The sequence below is a fragment of the Mytilus galloprovincialis genome, chromosome 4 (genome assembly GCF_965363235.1).
Source record: "Mytilus galloprovincialis chromosome 4, xbMytGall1.hap1.1, whole genome shotgun sequence".
Classification (NCBI taxonomy): Eukaryota; Metazoa; Mollusca; class Bivalvia; order Mytilida; family Mytilidae; genus Mytilus; species Mytilus galloprovincialis.
This window is the reverse complement of record NC_134841.1, coordinates 29172451-29190895: the sequence shown is the minus strand read 5'-3', so window position 1 is coordinate 29190895 and position 18445 is coordinate 29172451. Positions and strand designations below refer to the sequence as shown.

Here is an 18445-nt window from a genome sequence, read left to right as displayed (position 1 = left end):
CAAGCTTTTAATCTGTCACGAAATCCCACAGCTGTATTATGTGTTCTCTTTTTGAGAAGAAAGGTTCATTGTTTGAGAAAAGTTTAATTTTCAACAAGCTATGTCACTATATCTTTTTAATTTGTTCCCTGTTGAAAGGGAGAGTTACCATTGACCTTAAGTTCGAGGACAGATTATGCAATGAATTGTATTCTAGCTATGTATGTAAAAATGAAATAATTTTGACAGCAGTCTGTATTTACACAGGTTGCAGTTTATTTTGAGGTGTATGATGTGTGTGGTTTATTTGATTTTCCTTTTAAACTTTTCTTTTACTTTTTTCGAAATGAAAATAAAATTACAAAAATACCGAACTCCAAGAAAAATTCAAAACGGAAACAAAAAAAACAAAAAGTCCAATAAAGATGGCAAAATCAAAAGTTCAGTCACATCAACCGAATGGGAAACAACTGTCCTATTCCTGATACAGGTATTTTCTTATGTAAAAGATGATGGATTAAACCATGTTTTATAGCTAGCTTAACCTCTCACTTATATAAAGGGGTCATCTCCATTTTTACAAGGTAGTCTGGTTTCGAATACATTTTCAGGCCAATGATATGAGACAGATCTTACTTGTACTCGTGAATTTGGAGGTCTTGTATACAAACGACATTTCGTTTATTTCATGATTTCATTATTTACGAAAACTGCAACAGTATTCGTATATATTTTTTAAGACAAATAACATACATACAACCTGAATAAAGACATTATTAGCATTTAAAAGCAACACACTCAAAAAAATTGATTACTGTACCCAAATGCAGTTTGATTAAAGAAAGCATCATGCGTTTAAAAAAAGACTGAACTATCGGACAAACATTGGTGAAATTCCAAATTGTGAAACAGCAATAACGGTTGGTGATTTTTTTCTTAAAAACACACGATGGTTCAAAGGATACAACCGGGCCGAATATTTAGCATAGTCGGCTGTCGACCCCTTTTGGACATTCCTTTGACTTATTAACCAACGCGTGCTCATAGCAGTTTCAATAAAGGAGTTTTTAATTTTGAAACATAAAACTACATTGAAATAGGTTTCATTTTATATTAAAAAGATTGAACACTATATTATGAAAAGATATGTTTTTTTTTTTTCCAAAATATTTGTGATTTTTAAGTAATATACACTTATTACTGTCAAAGAACCAATATTACTAAATGAAACAAATCTTATTTGAATTTCCCTTCCACCCTTCTTTGTCTCTATTACATGAGGGAATATAGATTGTGATATCGAGCTTGTATCTTGTAATTCGATACTCATTTTGATAGTGGGCGATATAACAAAAGTCGTATCAAAATATTTTTTAAGAACGAAAATGATCTACGCTAAGTACATTTGTATATGTGTATGCAGTTAGTTAAAGTCATAGACAAAAGTTGAATATGTTCTATATACTTGATAAGCAACGTTTTCCATTAAAAAAACAAGTGGACATAAACTTTTTTGTAAAACAGAATCCTTTATATTATCATAATATACTGCTATTATATTATTGTCTTCCCGTACATCCTATCCGCCAATATTTTCCCGTATGCAATGACCTTCACTAAGTTACCTCTCGTAAGAACTGCGGATGTTTTAAAGTGCAGATTCGAGGGAGAAAACGACGTGATGAAACAATGTAAGTATACGTGGACTAGAAAGTATTAACTAACAAGTAATAAATTATTCTTAACGATATAATTTAATTCAACAAATTATTAAACACGTATTACACAAGGAAAAGTTTAATTAACAAATGAAAACGCATGAAAAATAAAGAAAAAAATCAAAGCTTTTTCAATTTACAGTACATGTATGTCACATGCAATTAAATACCTAGTCAACAAACTCGAAAGCTAATTAGATTGCGATCAACATTCGCTAAATCAAGAGTAATACTGCAGTCCCACTTGGCCATGATCGCACTACGATCTGTGAAACAAATGAAACAAATGCAAATGTTGACGATCGTACTGCGATCATGTAGATCGCAGTACGGTCGTTTCCCGGTCGTGGTAAGGTCTTCACGATCGTGATGAGTGTGGCCAACTTTGAACATGTTCAGTGGTGTATTCGTGGCGAAATTATGTCGTAGTTGAAGCGTAGTTAGAGCCCAGTAAGATCGTGGTAAGATCCCAAAGTTCGAAATTCCATCGTAGCGAGAGCGTAGCAAAAGCGTGATTATATTCGGAGAGACTGCGCTACGATCTCACAGCGACGTTATTGCGACCCAACTACGACGTTATTATGACCTCACCACAACCAAACTACGCTTTAACTACGACTATACCAAGTTAACACCACACTGTTCAAGACCATAGTACGATTCTAGCAATCCCATGCCGTCCTTATCACGATCTTCTTACGACCTGACTACGTTCATACTACAACAATCATGCTCATTGTCATTTTCACATAAAATTTATAAAGGCTCTCAAGGTTTAGTTTGTTTGTTTTTTAATTTGGACTTCTTGTCATTCTTCGCTTTCGGTGCCACAACAATGCTTGACATATCTGTGATATCCCTGCAATCTTTCACTAAAACATCGTCATTTGAGCTTGATGGACCAGCAATAGGTTGTGATTCAGGTTTGATTGGTCGGCCCGACATCTCTGCTGGATCAGGATTCGTTGCTATCAGAGCTCCCTCGGCCTCAATATCTACCCCTACCACCACGCCCAAGTGTTCTGGTAGATTTTGGGGGTATTACTGTGTTGGTTCCAAGAAATATACGTATTAATCAGAAGTAGAAGGAATTGAACAGTATTTATACGGAACACGATGTTGACGTTATTGCTAAGAACGTAGTGAGGTCACAGTATGAACGTAATATACTCGTGGTAAGAACGTGCTGTAGTCGCAGTTGAAGCGTGGTAAGATCGTGTTGCAATCGGATAACTCGTGGTATGGTCGCACTGAGAACGTGATGAGAGTAGTAGGATCATGATAATCGTAGAAAGAACGATGAGAACTTGGTTTAATCGTAGCGGGATCGTTGTAGAGGCGTAATAAGGACGTAGTATCATCGTTAAAGCCCAAGTCCCATATAGACCACGATCGCAGCACGCTCAATGCGATCTCAAATTAATTCAGATCGTGGTGAGGTCGCATAAAAGTATATTTTCGTTGCCTCCACGATGATACTACGTCCTCATTACGCTTCTACAACGACCACGCTACGATTATATCACGTTCTCACCGCGCTTATTCTTCGACCTCACTACGCTTATCAAGATCTTTTTACGCTCATCACGTTCTCACTACGACCAACCCACGAGTTTACCGATAGCAACACGATCTTACCACGCTTCTACTGCGATTATAACACGTTCTTTCCACGATTATACTACGTTCATACCACAATCTTACTACGTTTTCAGCAATAACGTCAACATCGTGTTGCATATCAATACGATTCCATTCTTTCTATTTCTGATTAATACATAGATTTCTCGGAAACAGCATGTCATGCCACCTAAATATACAAGAACAATTGGGAGTAGCGGTATTTTGATAGAGGCAGAGGGAGCTTTGATAGTAACGGATCTGACCAGCAGAGATGTCAGACCGACCAATCAAACCTTAATCACAACCTATTACTAGTCCATCAAGCTCAAATGCCGATGTGCTAGTGAACGATTACACGGATGACACAGATGTGTCAAGCATGGTCGAGGCGTTAGAGAAAAATGACAAGAGGTCCAAATAGCATACAGAAAAACAAAACCTGGAGAGTTTTTATATATTTCATGTGACAATGTGAAGAGCATGATGAGTCCATGATCAGTGGTCGTAATATGAACGTAATCAGGTCGTAAGAAGAGCATCATGTGGACGGCATAGGCGTGCTAGAATCGTACTATGATCTTCAACAGCGTGGTGTGAACGTGGCATAGTCGTAGTGGAAGCGTAGTTGGGTCGCAGTGAGAACGTGATGGTCGTAGTGAAGTCGTAAAAACATTGCTGTGAGATCGTAACCTAGTCTCTCCATACCGAATCACGATTTCACTACGCTCTCGCTACGATGATAAAGTGACCTTTGCGATCTTAGCACGACCTTACTACGCTTTCTCTAAGCTTCTACTATGAACTGATTTCGCCACGACCACACCACGATTGTTTTGAACATGTTAACAGTTGGCCACGCTCATCACGATCTTGAAGATCTCACCACGACCGTGATACAACCTTACTGCGATCTACACGACGCACTACGATCGTCAAAATTTGCATTTTTTTCACAGATCTTAGCGCGATCGTGGCCTAGTGGGACTGCTGTATAAACAACGATAATTAACATGTTCATGCCGCTCATACCGCGACCTCACCATGATCTGAAAAAAAAATAAGAATGCGGTGCGTGTGGTGGGATCGTGGTCTAGTGGGACTGGGGCATTAGTGAAAAATATGTTTAGGATTCGTAATAAATATAAAAATTAATTTAACTGTTAGTACATGACCATGATATAAGGCAAAATTACTACAATATAGAATATTATTCAAGCTAGAAAAAAATCAAAATTTAAAACAGCATCAGTCTATAGAAAGTCATGTGATCTTATCATGAATTTGTACAAGACTTAGCCATATGTATGATGATGCGATGTTCTGGTATTGAAAATAATTTTTCTTTGAGTGTTATGAAGTGGTTTAGATTTGTCTTTTCCTATTTTACTTTTAGTGTTATGAAGTGTAATTTAAGATTTGTCTTTTCCTATTCCATCTTATACTTTTGTAGCATTGATACCTGCACGAAGGCTGTCTATGATTAAGATTACAGTTCATGTTCTAAATTAAACGTGTACTATGTCTTACTAATTCGATTCGAATTTTTTATTGCTGTCTTAAGCCTTTTGCTTTTTCGTTATTTTTCATATTTTAACTATTCTAGTTTTTCTTTTTGTATGAATTCAAAGTACATTTATATATTGTTTTCATTTTATTCTCTGAAATGTATCCCTGTTTTTATCTTTATAATTTTAAACATTCATAACTCTTTTTAGAATGGCTCTTGTTTAATATGGAAAGTTGTAATACTATGTAAATGTTTTGTAAGAGGTGGGACTCAAATAAAATATTTGTCTTGACGTCTTGTCCTAACGAAATCATTTTAAAAAGGTGTGTTTTTTTTGGGCACATACTTACCTATAAATCAATTAAACCTGAATTTCAAAAATAACAAATTACCTTTATAACAACAGCTATTGAACTATGTGTGTAGGAATAGTGCAAAATGTAGGAATAGTCGGGAGATACCGAAAGATTAATGGATTTTAAACTTCGGAGATTTTATGTTTTAACACAAATCTATTAACAAATATTGGAAATATTTTGAAAGAATTTAATCATTAATATTTCAGATAAGATAAAAGATAAATGCATGAACTTGTTTTCGATTTTCAGTTAAAGTTTAACGAGACAAAGTTGTAACTATTACCAAAATCAGTTACACAACCCAGTGACTGTTCCTTGACCTTTAAATTATTTTTTTAATTAATTTAAAATGAATTGCCAACAGCTAGACCCAGTCGTTTTGTAAAAACATTGAATTATTTGATTTTAGAACATGATAAAATTTTATTTATTGTTCAGTCATGCTGTTAAACGTTAAAATATGAACGGACATAGATAAAGTATGTACACGTGCAATCTACTTACTAATAGTTATTTCCTGAATATGTGCGTAATTACATAAGAACACTTTTTGTTGAACTATCTTAAAACTGGTTGACTAAAACAAATAACTTATATTAAGCGTTTGCTGCAGATGTTTTATTTATTGATTCGTTTCAATCTAAACTATTTACTCAGGTAGGACTAAGTATATTTCTTTATTCAAATACATATAGTTTTAATGCATGGAGTTTTTAAATGTCCAACTCATAAAGTTTGTCTTTGTTGCCCTCTTTTTTTAAAACCCGGATCCGCAACTGTTTCTGGAAATACGTCGTGCGTAAATTTACCATCGAGATGTCCCCGAAAACTGAAGATATTACCCCTTTAATAGACGTGTGAGTGTAAAAATCAGTAAAAACTAAAAGATCTCACTTTTCTCAAATATATTTGAACGAACCTGATTTTGATAAGGACAGGGTTGCATAGTGTTAAAAGATGAAAATACAATAATATAAACAATTTTATCATAAATATGCTACAATGAAATGTGTTGTTGAGGGTGGAATAATTATGAAGTAATGAAATGAAAGAAATGACTTACTGTTAAAATTATCTGTATAGCATAAACATGCAATGAAGTTGACAACCAAGATGCTGACACATAAGAAGGACTTCATTGCTCTAGGAACTGTGGTGTCTTTAACATATGAACATTTTTATATCCAGAAAAAAGTCATCGGATGAGGGAATGTGCCTTGCTTGACTGCCGATTATTTGCATTGCGAGTCAGGGTTTGTTCAGTTCACATATAATTTAAATAAAACTGAAACGCCTGTTTATACATTTAAATATAAATATACCTACGTGTAATCATGGAATATTTTCGTTTTTTTTTTATATTCTGTCTCTATTCCATTGAATCATTTAAATTCGCTGTATGTACAAAATCAGTCGAAAAAATATAACAAAAATTGTGTCAAAGTGAACAAACAAGTGTTGGCTACAATGAGTTCATTCAAAATTCTGTAGAAGTTGAAAGCAAAGCAATCATAACCAGACTTCAGGATAGATCGAAAGCTCATATAAAATAAGAAGACTGCGGTATGATTGCCTATGACACAACTATTCGCCATTTTTTAATTTTCCAAAACCATTGTATGCAAGAAATACAAGGAAATTTCATCAACTTTTAATGGAATGGAAAGCCAGACAAGGAAGATTTTATTATTATGATATATAGAAAATATGGGGATAACAGCTTGCACCTGACGAGTTTGGAAGCTATTTGTTTAAAATTTTGATTTTGAAATATTATATTTATACCTGAGTGTAAAAATTCAGGAGAAAATATATCGTAAAAGATGGTATACGGAATATCTTAAATATTGTATAATGATAAAACATATAGTAATTTATTTATTCCCTACACAAAAAGAATATACAAAATGCCAGTCTACCGGAAATGTTAACACCCCAAAAAGGTCTATAGTATATTCATTTTTCAATGTACAAAATATGTCAAAGGTTTAAGCATCCCAAACTTTACCATGTGATTTGCATTTTAGATTTGTCAATATCAAGCAACCTGTCGATATTTTCCATAACATCATAATAGTTCCGTTTTTATTATTTAAGCAACAAAGGACTAACTCTTGTATAAAACTGGAACAGATTATCAGAAACTGTCTACAAGTAAAGTTAAGCATTGTGTTAGCAACGGGTTGGTTGATTGTAAGTGTTCGGTGCAGAGACTGAAATATTTGTGTTTGAATAATCAGTCTTGAGACCATAACATGGAGGTAAGTATGTGTGAGGACAACGTTTGCAAGATTGGTTTGAACAGTGCGAAAATCGTCTTCGAATGTAGAAAAAAAATTATGAAAGTCTTTGTGGTGGTTATTTGGGAACGAACATTAAACTTCAAAATGTGAAAAATTCGTAAGGGTTCCACGGAACCCAGTGTCTCGCCTACTTTTGCTGTTAATCGCAGACTCAACAAAAATGAGGAAAAACATCAATAAAAATTTTCCTCTCGATGCTGTCTTTTGATTGAAAGAAGCTACCAAGTTTGGTAAAAAAATCCAGGATAGTTTATGAATCTAATAAATGTTTTATAAACTTTAACTGCAGACTGTATGTAATGTTAACTGGAAGAAAAACTAAGTCCATTTATAAGTAAAATACGGAAAAAGTGATTTTTTTTTTTACAAAATTTACTTCTGAATAATATCTTATGATCAGAAACAAGCTTTTGTCTAAGTTTGGTAGAAATCCAGGATAGTTTAAGAACATTATAAAAAATTTAAAAACTTAAACCACAGAGTGAATGTTTTGTTTCTGGCAAAAAAACTAAGTCCATTTATAAGTAAAATACGGAAAAGTGGAAATTTATTTTTACAAAATTTTCTTCTTGATACTATCTTATGATCATAAACAAGCTTATGTCCAAGTTTGGTACAAATCAAGGATAGTTTATGAAAGTTATTAAAATTTTAAAAACTTTAACCACAGAGGGAATGTAATGTTTCCTCGCAGAAAAACTAAGTCCATTTATAAGTATAATACGGAAAAGTGGAAATTTATTTTTACAAAATTTTCTTCTTGATACTATCTTATGATCATAAACAAGCTTCTGTCCAAGTTTGGTACAAATCAAGGATAGTTTATGAAAGTTATTAAAATTTTAAAAACTTTAACCACAGAGTGAATGTAATGTTTCCTCGCAGAAAAACTAAGTCCATTTATAAGTAAAATACGGAAAAAATGGAATTTTATTTTTACAAAATTTACTTCTGGATACTTTCTTATGATCATAAACAAGCTTCTGTCCAAGTTTGGTAGAAATTCAGTATAGTTTAAGAAAGTTATTAAAATTTCAAAAACTTTAACCACAGAGTGAATATTTGTGGACGCCGCCGACGACGACGACGCCGACGACGACGGAATGTAGGATCGCTTAGTCTCGCTTTTTCGACTAAAGTCGAAGGCTCGACAAAAAAGGGATAGGGGTAAGATTCATTCAAAAAAAATATCGTCTGATCTCAAATTCGTTTAAACAAAATATTGTTGTCGGGCAAAATTTATGACCAATAACAATATTATGAATTCTGATTTCTTATACCTTATAATGTTAAATTTTGAAAGAAAAATATTTGATTGATGAAGGCGGAAAACAAATGTTCGAGCTCAGACAAGAAAACCATACCCCCTTGGAAGTTAAACGGTTGCTTCCTTGTTGAGGTATTGTTTCGTGGCTTGCTTTGATAGAGTATAATTGTTGCGTTTTTTATAGTTGTTGATTTCTAAAGATAGTCTTCCTCTTGATTGCAAGCAAATAATTGGTATGACGTCAGTGTCGGGAATTGGACAAAGATCGCTATTGCGGACGATTTTCTCAGACCGATGTGCCATACTATATGTTATTGACAAGAACTGTATTGTGTCACAAGAAAAAAAAAGATAACGTCATTGTCGAGCAACTGCCGAATTGTCAATACTGTATGACCGAACACAAACATAGCCAAAATATGACACTAAAGAAATACGACGCAAATTAAATTGCAAGAAATTACAAGATCAATAAAAGATGTATAAAAAATAATTCCGAAAGTACAATTTGTAAATGTTCCGGACCATATGAGTATTTGGACCATACGCGTATGGTCATGACCATATGCGTATACTCATATGGTCCGACCATACGCGTATGGTCCGACCGTACGCGTATGGTCCGACCGTACGCGTATAGTCGAACCATATGGGTATATACTCGTTTTGTTATAAACGGACTGGACCATATGAATATTTGGACCATATAGGTATATTTTTCAATAATATGCATGAGAAAACTTTATAAAATAACAATGATTGTTACATGCAATTGTATTATTTGCAACTCAATTAACATTAAACATTGATGCCAAAGTTAGTTTTCATCGCTAATTGTATTTTTGAATGGATGCGTAGGGTGACATTTACGTCCACACGGTACCATAGCTTTTCTTGGGTCCTGGGTCATTCCAATGTGTCTACGGTGAAAAAGTTCTAGATCTCCAATATCTTAACATGACTGAAGTACATCATATCACCAGACAACTTTAAAATGTAAACTAGTGTTCTTGCCGGTGACGTCATTCATTTTTATTAAAACAAAACACGTATAAGTATAAAAAATTATGAATATTGCACTGCTAATGCCATTCACTCGTAATAACATATCGGTAATGAAAAAAAATGTGTGTTTATTATAGTTTTGACTAGTGATGAAATTTACTGTGTGAAACTGCTTAATATTTTATTTTGTTAATCTTGTTATTACTAATTTTTAATGAAAAAATGACCCTTTGTAGTGTCTTTTTAATGACGTGACAACTAGAAGGGTTATATAAAGAGGTAAGCATAAATGTACCTCTTAATTACCCCGACCAACGCGTACGGTCCGACCATACGCATATGGTCGGACCATATGAGTATATACCCATATGATCATGACCATACGCGTATGGTCCAAATACTCATATGGTCCGGAACATAAACACAAACAAAAGGAATACAACGATATAAATCTATGCTACCCCCAAAAACTCAACTTGACAATGGTCAATCAATCCGGGTTCCTATATAACTATTAAAGGTGTAACGAAATGTGTAACAAAACTTTTTAAATAATACAGAAATTATGACTGTCGGAGTAATTGTAATTGTTTAAGAAAAAAAACCATCTCAAACATGCAAATATTATTTTTGAATTATAGTTTTAATCACTAAAAAGCCATGTGATGTTACATATATAGGATGGGGTGTGTTCGATGCGATAAATTAATTAACAAAACCCCGCAATATAACATCCAACTTTGATATTACTTACAAATGTCAAATTGAGGTGTGCCACTTTTGGGAATGGTCTTAACCTATTGATATATAAAAAAGAAGATGTGGTATGATTGCCAATGAGACAACTGTCCACAAAAGACCAAAATGACACAGACATTAACAACTATAGGTCACCGTACGGCCTTCAACAATGAGCAAAGCCCATACCGCATAGTCAGCTATAATAGGCCCCGATAAGACAATGTAAAACAATTCAAACGAGAAAACTCACGGCCTTATTTATGTAAAAAAATGAACGAAAAACAAATATGTAACATATAAACAAACGACAACCACTGAATTACAGGCTCCTGACTTGGGACAGGCACATACATAAATAATGTGGCGGGGTTAAATATGTTAGCGGGATCCCAACCCTTCCCCTAACCTTGGACAGTGGTAGAACAGTACAACATAAGAACGAACTATAAAAATCAGTTGAAAAAGGCTTAACTCATCAGATAAACAAAAATACAAGTGGACGTGGTCGGGTACTCATACATCCCGATACAAAAGACGCAATGAACAGATCTGAAAGTACTCGCAGTTATTTGACAGCTAGTTCAAAGCCACTAACAACTAATAAAAAAAATCATGCATCTAAGACTAAACTATCAATCCGTACACATCCAACATCCAATGGATTTAGTGTAAAGACGTCATAAACAGCCAGAGAAAAACATGACCTTGTGCAATGCCAAGTTACAGGTATCGACAGATTATAGATCCATGAATATGTATGTTGTGTATATAACATACTAGTAATATTTAGTTAGCTTTTAATTTACTGATAACAAAATCAATATTTACACCAATAAAAACAATATCCAATGATCTTATTACAGTGTTGAATAGATAACCTTTTAGAATAAGTTTATTTAAAGGAGCGACAAGTTTACATGGATCATTTCTAAATTTCCGGTCACGGTTAACAATATTTCCGTAAAAATGAGGATGTGCTATCCCGTTTGAAATAAGTTTTCTACAGGTACAACCAAACTTCAAAACCAAATCTTTATATCTATGGAAAAATTTAGTAAAGGTTTTAAGTGTAATTTATGGTAACGATATCCCTGGTTTAATAATTTACCAGTAATACATAGGTTGCGTTCGTTAAAATCAAAAACGTCACAGCAGACACGGGCATAGCGAACAAGTTGTGAAATATAAACACCGTAAGATGGTGCCATAAGGAACATCACCATCTAAAAATGGAAAATTAACAATAGGGAACGAAAAATCGTCTCTTTTGTCGTAAATTTTTAGTGTGGAGTTTCCCGTTTAAAACCGAAATATCTTAATCCAGGAAAGGACAGTTATTACCGAATAATTTTGATTTATTTAAAGTAAGTTAAATTAACAGCTTCAATCCTCTCATCACACTTCCAGTAAGTATATCTAGCATATTTACCTTTCTCATTTGAGAAGAAGGCTTTAAATGAGTTGCAGCAAATATATCTACATTCAGCTTTACCAAACGACCGTTTAATCAAATAGGAAAACTTTTGTTTAATAAGATAATGTGGAAGTGTAGTGTAAAGAGTAGAAAAATCAAAACTATTAACAGAACTAAAAGGACCATCAAAAGCACGTAATTCATCTAAAACATCCAAAGAATTTTTTACACTCCAAAAATGGTTTATACCACTATATTCATATATTTTATTACAATAGTTTATGATAAGCTCTTTAATAGTAGTTAATGAACTAGTTAAGAGCACTGAAAGATTAGTTGTAGAACACTTACTAGAGGCCGAGATGAAACGATATTTAAATGTTTTTTTTGTGTAGTTTAGGTAGCCAATACATAGTAGGGACCTTCAAATGTTCAGAAGAAGCCTTAAGCTTTGATGTGGTTGTAATGTGCTTGTTTACTATATGACTCTCTGTGGAGCGGATGGACTTGAATGTAGATGAATTTAAGATTTCATTCTTAAGAACGTCCGTGTAGTATTTACGGCATACCACCACCACATTGTTGGCTGCTTTGTCGGCCGGTACAAACACAAACCGCTTTGAAAGTATTTGAAGTTTATTTCTTATTCTGGAAATAGGTGTATTATGTACTCTATTATTTACTTCTAAATTATTTTCAAAATGTGAAATTCTCTTATCTACCACATTCATACATTTATTTAAATAAGAATCAAGAGATTTTTTATCAGATTTTTCCCGTTTACACCATATTTTACAAAACGAGGAAAGAGCATCTTTGGTGACTTGACAGACACTCTTTCCAATCTATTTTAGATTGAGGACGATATTTTGGTTCTTTTTTCAAAAAGTTTTTAACCTCTCTGTCCTGGACGATATTGAGGTCCCCTGTAATAACATGGCCATAGGGAACATATCTAAACTTTGACGGTTCACAGTTTCAAGTTAAGGGAGTATTACTATCTATAATCAGCGTCTGATGTAACTGACGTATAATTAGAAAAATTATAAAACTTCTGCTAGGTTTTTTGTATGTGTATGAAATTATAGGTGGTTCTATATTATCAAAATAGGGAGGTATAAAGTTGTGAACGGTAGAGTCATTAAATATACTAGATAAGTTGATAAAATCAACACCTCTGCTAATATATTTAATTTTCAAAAAATGACGTTTATGATCATCTTCAGGTTTGTCGATACGCGGGAACAGCATATGGTGGCAAAAAGCTGTAATTATACGAGAATATTCATACAGTGGGCTGAAGAATGAGATGGTGTCACACTCTTTGAAAATATCGTGTAATTTACTAATGGGTATTTGACCCAGTTTACATAATAATTGATGCCTACCATTATTTTTAAATATAGATAGGAGATTATCAAGTGTATAATTTATACGATGTTTAACTCGTTGATTTCGATTGATACGTTTCCAATGAGACCTATTATTCGTTGTTTTTTATCAATAATATTCATGATAGCAATAGAGGAAGTAGTAGATATGTTCCCTTGTCCAAGTATATTGTCATTTAGACCAAGGGGATAAGCTGTTTGCAGTCGTTCAATCCAAGACATTTCGATAATTTTACGGAAATCTTCAAATTGTTTATGCGACTTCCCTTGTTGTTTCTGGACCGTTTCGAGCGAACGAAATCTAATAAATTTAATATATTGTGGTTGTGTTTACCTAAATGTTGATAAATTATGCTTTAGAATTTCTTAGGTTTTCGGAAGCGGTATAGATGTTCCTGTGTTCGTTTAAAAAAACTCCCGTCCTGTTTGTCCTACATATTGTATACCACACTTTGGCTTAGTTCATGTAACCAGATAAATGAGGCTTTGGATTTTTCATGTAATGTCACAGGAAAAGGAAAGCGAAAAAGCTCTCCCGTTCACTGTTGACCTTATAGTATTATAAGAAGATAATCTAGAAAGGTTTGTCATTTTCTGGCATTGCACGGAAATATTGGTGGATATCCACGTGCATTTTTATTGAATAATCTGGCTGCAGCAGCATTACCACCTTTAACACAATTATAAAAACTGCTAAATTTAGATGGAGAATTTCGATTGATGGCGGTTGAATTATAAATGTTTGGAATAAGGTTTTTATAGCACGTGAATATCCTTGAGGGAGTTAAGTGTTTTCTTACAATTTCGAAAAACACTTTGGGAATGGTCTTAACCTATTGATAATTCATTTCTCAATATTCGTAACTTTCCCCAGATTTTGTCTATGCCGGGCAAAAAAAGTATCAGTTTATAAGGAGACCCACTAATTGACGTAACAACTTCACTTATGATCGTTTTAAAAATGAGTGTCTGCAAGTTGCATTGTAAACAGTTGTACAATACGAAAATTAATCAACGTGAATGCAAATATTATAATGATTTCACGGAAAGTAACTTTTGTGACATCTTGACAACCGTATACAAAGTTCATTTCACTTTTCTACCTTCTAAATACAAGAGGTCGAATTCTTTTGTTCTTTTTAAACCGCATACCAGACTGTTTACAACCACTTCCAATGCCTCCAACAACAAAAAAAACCGGTAAAAACTGTGTCACAAAAAGTTGATTGCGGCTGTTAAAGAAACATGTAGCCAAATGATTGAGGAATGCATTGCCAGTAAATTCTTGTATTGGTGTGTTGCGTGTCAATAAACACTTGGTTTAAAGTACGTTCAGATAAAGACAAAAAAACATAAAATATATAAAAAAAGATAAGGTATGATTGCCAAAGAGACAACTATCCACCAGTCGACAAGTTCAAATAAAGTTAATGTAACCAATTACATGTATAGGCAATCTTGTGACCTTGATCAATGAGAACAAAAATCCCATTCCGTTTAGTTGTCTATAAAAAGGTCCCGACATGAAAAATATAAATCAATTCAACTGAAAAAACCTAAGTTTAACGGCATAATTTATAACAAAAAAACCGTCTACGTTTTTGTGAGTGCTCAACCCTCTCCTAACCAGTGCAGTGGTTTAATAACACAGCATAAGAATACACTGTAAAAATCAGTTGAAAATGGCTTAACTTATTAGATCGATACAAAACAGGCTTTGATTGACAACCAAAAACCACATACGACTTGTACGCAGCGGTTTCCAGGCCATCAAAATGAGACAACAATTCAACTCGATTCCAGAAATAAGATACGGACTTCAACTTTATTTCATAAAAATTTTTTTTTATATTAGTGGATAAGATCAAGTTAATATCGAACATTCTATTCGCAGACTAAAATGTTAATATCATAGTGTTAAACTGTGCGCTGGTTTGGTAGAAAGAGGACATATTAATTTAATTAGCTGAAAGTAATAATATATTTTACTTTATCATACTTCATTAGACTTTACGTAGTGCAATTATGTTAACGATAGAAATTCAAAACGTCTTTTGCCCTTTAAAATGTTTATCGTCTCTCGACTCTCGTTTGTTGTTAGTCAGCAGTAATATTATCTAACACGTCTAATAAATCTAGGTTGATAACACTTTGCATTGTTTAAAACCTAGTTCAGTTTTTATAATAATGAGAAAATCCTACATCAGAACTGCTTACTCGTCCAGAAAATAAACGTTTACCATAGTGTTTTGCACTGTTAGTCTTTTATTTCAACCAATGTGCTGTCTCTCCATTGATATTACAGGTAATGGAGAGTATAATATATATAATGACGCAATGAAAGCATAACTTTTTTTTTTAATTTAGTGATTTATTTCCGTTTGGTAAATTTTTAATTTCAAAACTTACTTTGTTTAACAGCGCGTTTGATGCGGTGCTTTTTGTCAGCAATTTGCTTCTTGTCCGCTATATGTTTTTAATATTTGTATATTCTGAAGGCATACTGAATATTGTACGGATCGAACTAACCTAATTTAAATAGGGCTTGCATTTCAATCGAATAAAAGCGTGAGAGAGTTCAATTCACGCAATTAAAATTAACAACTAATAAATGTTACATTTTAATGTTTGTTAATTTCATTTTTTGGTATGTTGTTTGCTTTCATACTCAGTGGGATAATTAATGTATCAAGTCTTGTAGATCACGTACGTAGTTACATAGTATTTACCCTTCTTTCTTTTTGAAACAGAACATAAAAAAAACATAACATATTTTTATATATACGTGTTTAACAGGCTTTACAGCAATATCATCGTCATAAAAAATAAAAGTCGTAATATATGCGATATAGTAGATAGAAATTAACCCAAAAATGTGTATTAAAGTTCATATAATATTGTTTATGGCAGTGCTTGTACCCATTGCTGCAGTCTTTTTATACAGTCATCTCTATAAACTTGACTAAATCTATGATATTGTTGCACTATGAATTTGTGCCATCTTTGCGAATCAAGAGACGTAGGTGATGAATATCATTATGTTATGTCATGCAATGCTCTAAATCAAGAAAGAAAGAGGTTGTTTACATACTATTGTACAGTAACTCTTCGTCCAAATATTAATAAATATCAACAATTGATGAGCTCTAATAATTGTATTGTTCTTGAAAAACTATGGATATTTATAAAAATTATAAATTTGAGTGTCACTCCTCCTGGTTAGTTTGTAATTTAATGTTTATGTTTGTATTGTTCACATGTGCTTTAATATTTAATGTAATTGTTTATACATAATATATATTCTCTGGAACTATGTACATTAATTATGTGATTTTTAGTTAATGAGAAATAAAACTGATGCATTCATTCATTCAGTTTTCTTTTTGAATAAAGAAAAGAGATTTACAGCTTTTGTTCAAACAATAATTCCTTGCTTAAAAGTATCAATTCACAATGTTGTATTTTCCGTATTCAGCATCCTTCTCCAGAAGTTCAAGCTGAAAATTGTAAAAATTACTGAAAACCCACTGTTTATTACGGAAGCGTATCAGCCTCATATTTTTTACCTTTCCAGAGTACCTGAGATCACCCCTAATTTTTGGTGGGGTTCATATTGCTTATTCTTTAGTTTTCTATGTTGTGTCATGTGTACTATTGTTTGTCTGTTTGTCTTTTTCATTTTTAGCCATGGCGTTGTCAGTTTTTTTTTCTTTCGATTTATGAGTTTGACTGTCCCTTTGGTATCTTTCGTCCCTCTTTTATATGTTAATCAGGTCTCAGACGGAGTATATTATACATTTATTTGCCGTGGCTGAGGGACATATGAAGATTTGTTCACCAAAGAAGATTCATATTTCACGAGGGCTGTGCCCTCGTGAAATGACTTTTCGAGGGTGAACAAATCTTCATATCTTTCGAAGCTATGGGAAATGAATGTTTTATTCCACTGCCAATGCTTTGTTTACTTTCTGAATATAAGATATTAATTTACATACGTTTGTTCTCTTATCCGCTTGATTAAATAACTAACCTGACCGATAAAAAGAAAGTTAACATCTGAATTGACAGAATAGGGACTGATGGGTGTAAGGACAAGATGGTCACTGCTTTCCAAAACGCTAACAAAGAAATCGAGAGAATGAAGACTGACCGATGTAGGGACAAGATGGTCACTGCTTTCCAAAACGGTAACGTATGAATCGACATAATAAAGACTGACCGATGTAAGGACTAAATCTTGATGTTCACTTCTTTCCAAAACACTAACATATGCATCAACGGAATAACAAATTACCCTCTCGTTTTGCTCTAACATTTGACAGCAAAATTTCTAAAGCTTCAGGAAACTTAAATCAGTATTTGAATGAAGGTTATGCAGTACATCTCTCATGCTTATATTTTTTTATGTGTATTTATGAACTTTATTTAACTCAACCAGATTACTAGAATGCGTTAGGCCCAGCATCTGGCTTGAAGTGTTGGCAACACCGCATTCTGCATGAGTCGAAATTAAGTTTTTGGGATAAACAATTATTGCTTAGCTACATTTTGTAAGGTATAAAATATTATATCAATTGACATGTCAATTATTAATTTACATTTTTATTAAGCGTTAAAACAAATGCATGAAATTGAATTGAAACGTAATTTTTTAAATGTAAAATATGCAAAGTATTAAACTTTTACAAAACTCTCCAAAAACTGATAAATTTGCTTACAAGCCTATTTTACAAAAATTGCACCATACGATTTTTTTGACAAGTCAAAATATAAAGTGTAGTCTTTTAACTATCAATATTGTGATTTATAGCCATATATAGTCCGAATGACAATTACACTCTGTCAATATGCGATCTTTCCTCCCTCGGTCACCGTACTGTTAACCATCAGTAAAGCAAATCAATATACAATACAATAGCATAAAAATATAGTTACATAAATAAAATACTTGAAAGTGCGATTTAATAGTGCACGGAGCAAGGATAATTTTGAAAATTTCCTAAGCCGTTAGGCGAGGGAATTTCGGTCCCAAGACTGGTATTTTTCGTAAATATCCCTCCACAACATGATATATTTGTTTTATTACACCGAATAGATATTAATTGAAACTCTTTGTACAGGTGAAGTTAAATCTTTCT

The 18445-nt window shown here is 33.2% G+C and overlaps 2 protein-coding genes across 2 annotated transcripts in view; one reads left to right on the top strand and one right to left on the bottom strand.

Moving 5' to 3' along the window:
* The window catches only part of LOC143071809 (uncharacterized), a 57966-nt gene extending 51513 nt beyond the window's left edge, over positions 1–6453 (bottom strand). Inside the window, exon 1 of the mRNA XM_076246407.1 lies at positions 6250–6453. Within this exon, the coding sequence (XP_076102522.1) occupies positions 6250–6325 (76 nt within the window). The 5' untranslated portion in view covers positions 6326–6453. The remainder of the gene's footprint in view (positions 1–6249) is intronic.
* LOC143071810 (uncharacterized) overlaps positions 5756–18445 on the top strand; it is a 96012-nt gene continuing 83322 nt past the window's right edge. Inside the window, exon 1 of the mRNA XM_076246410.1 lies at positions 5756–5843. The gene's annotated coding sequence lies outside the window, so the exon portion shown is untranslated. The remainder of the gene's footprint in view (positions 5844–18445) is intronic.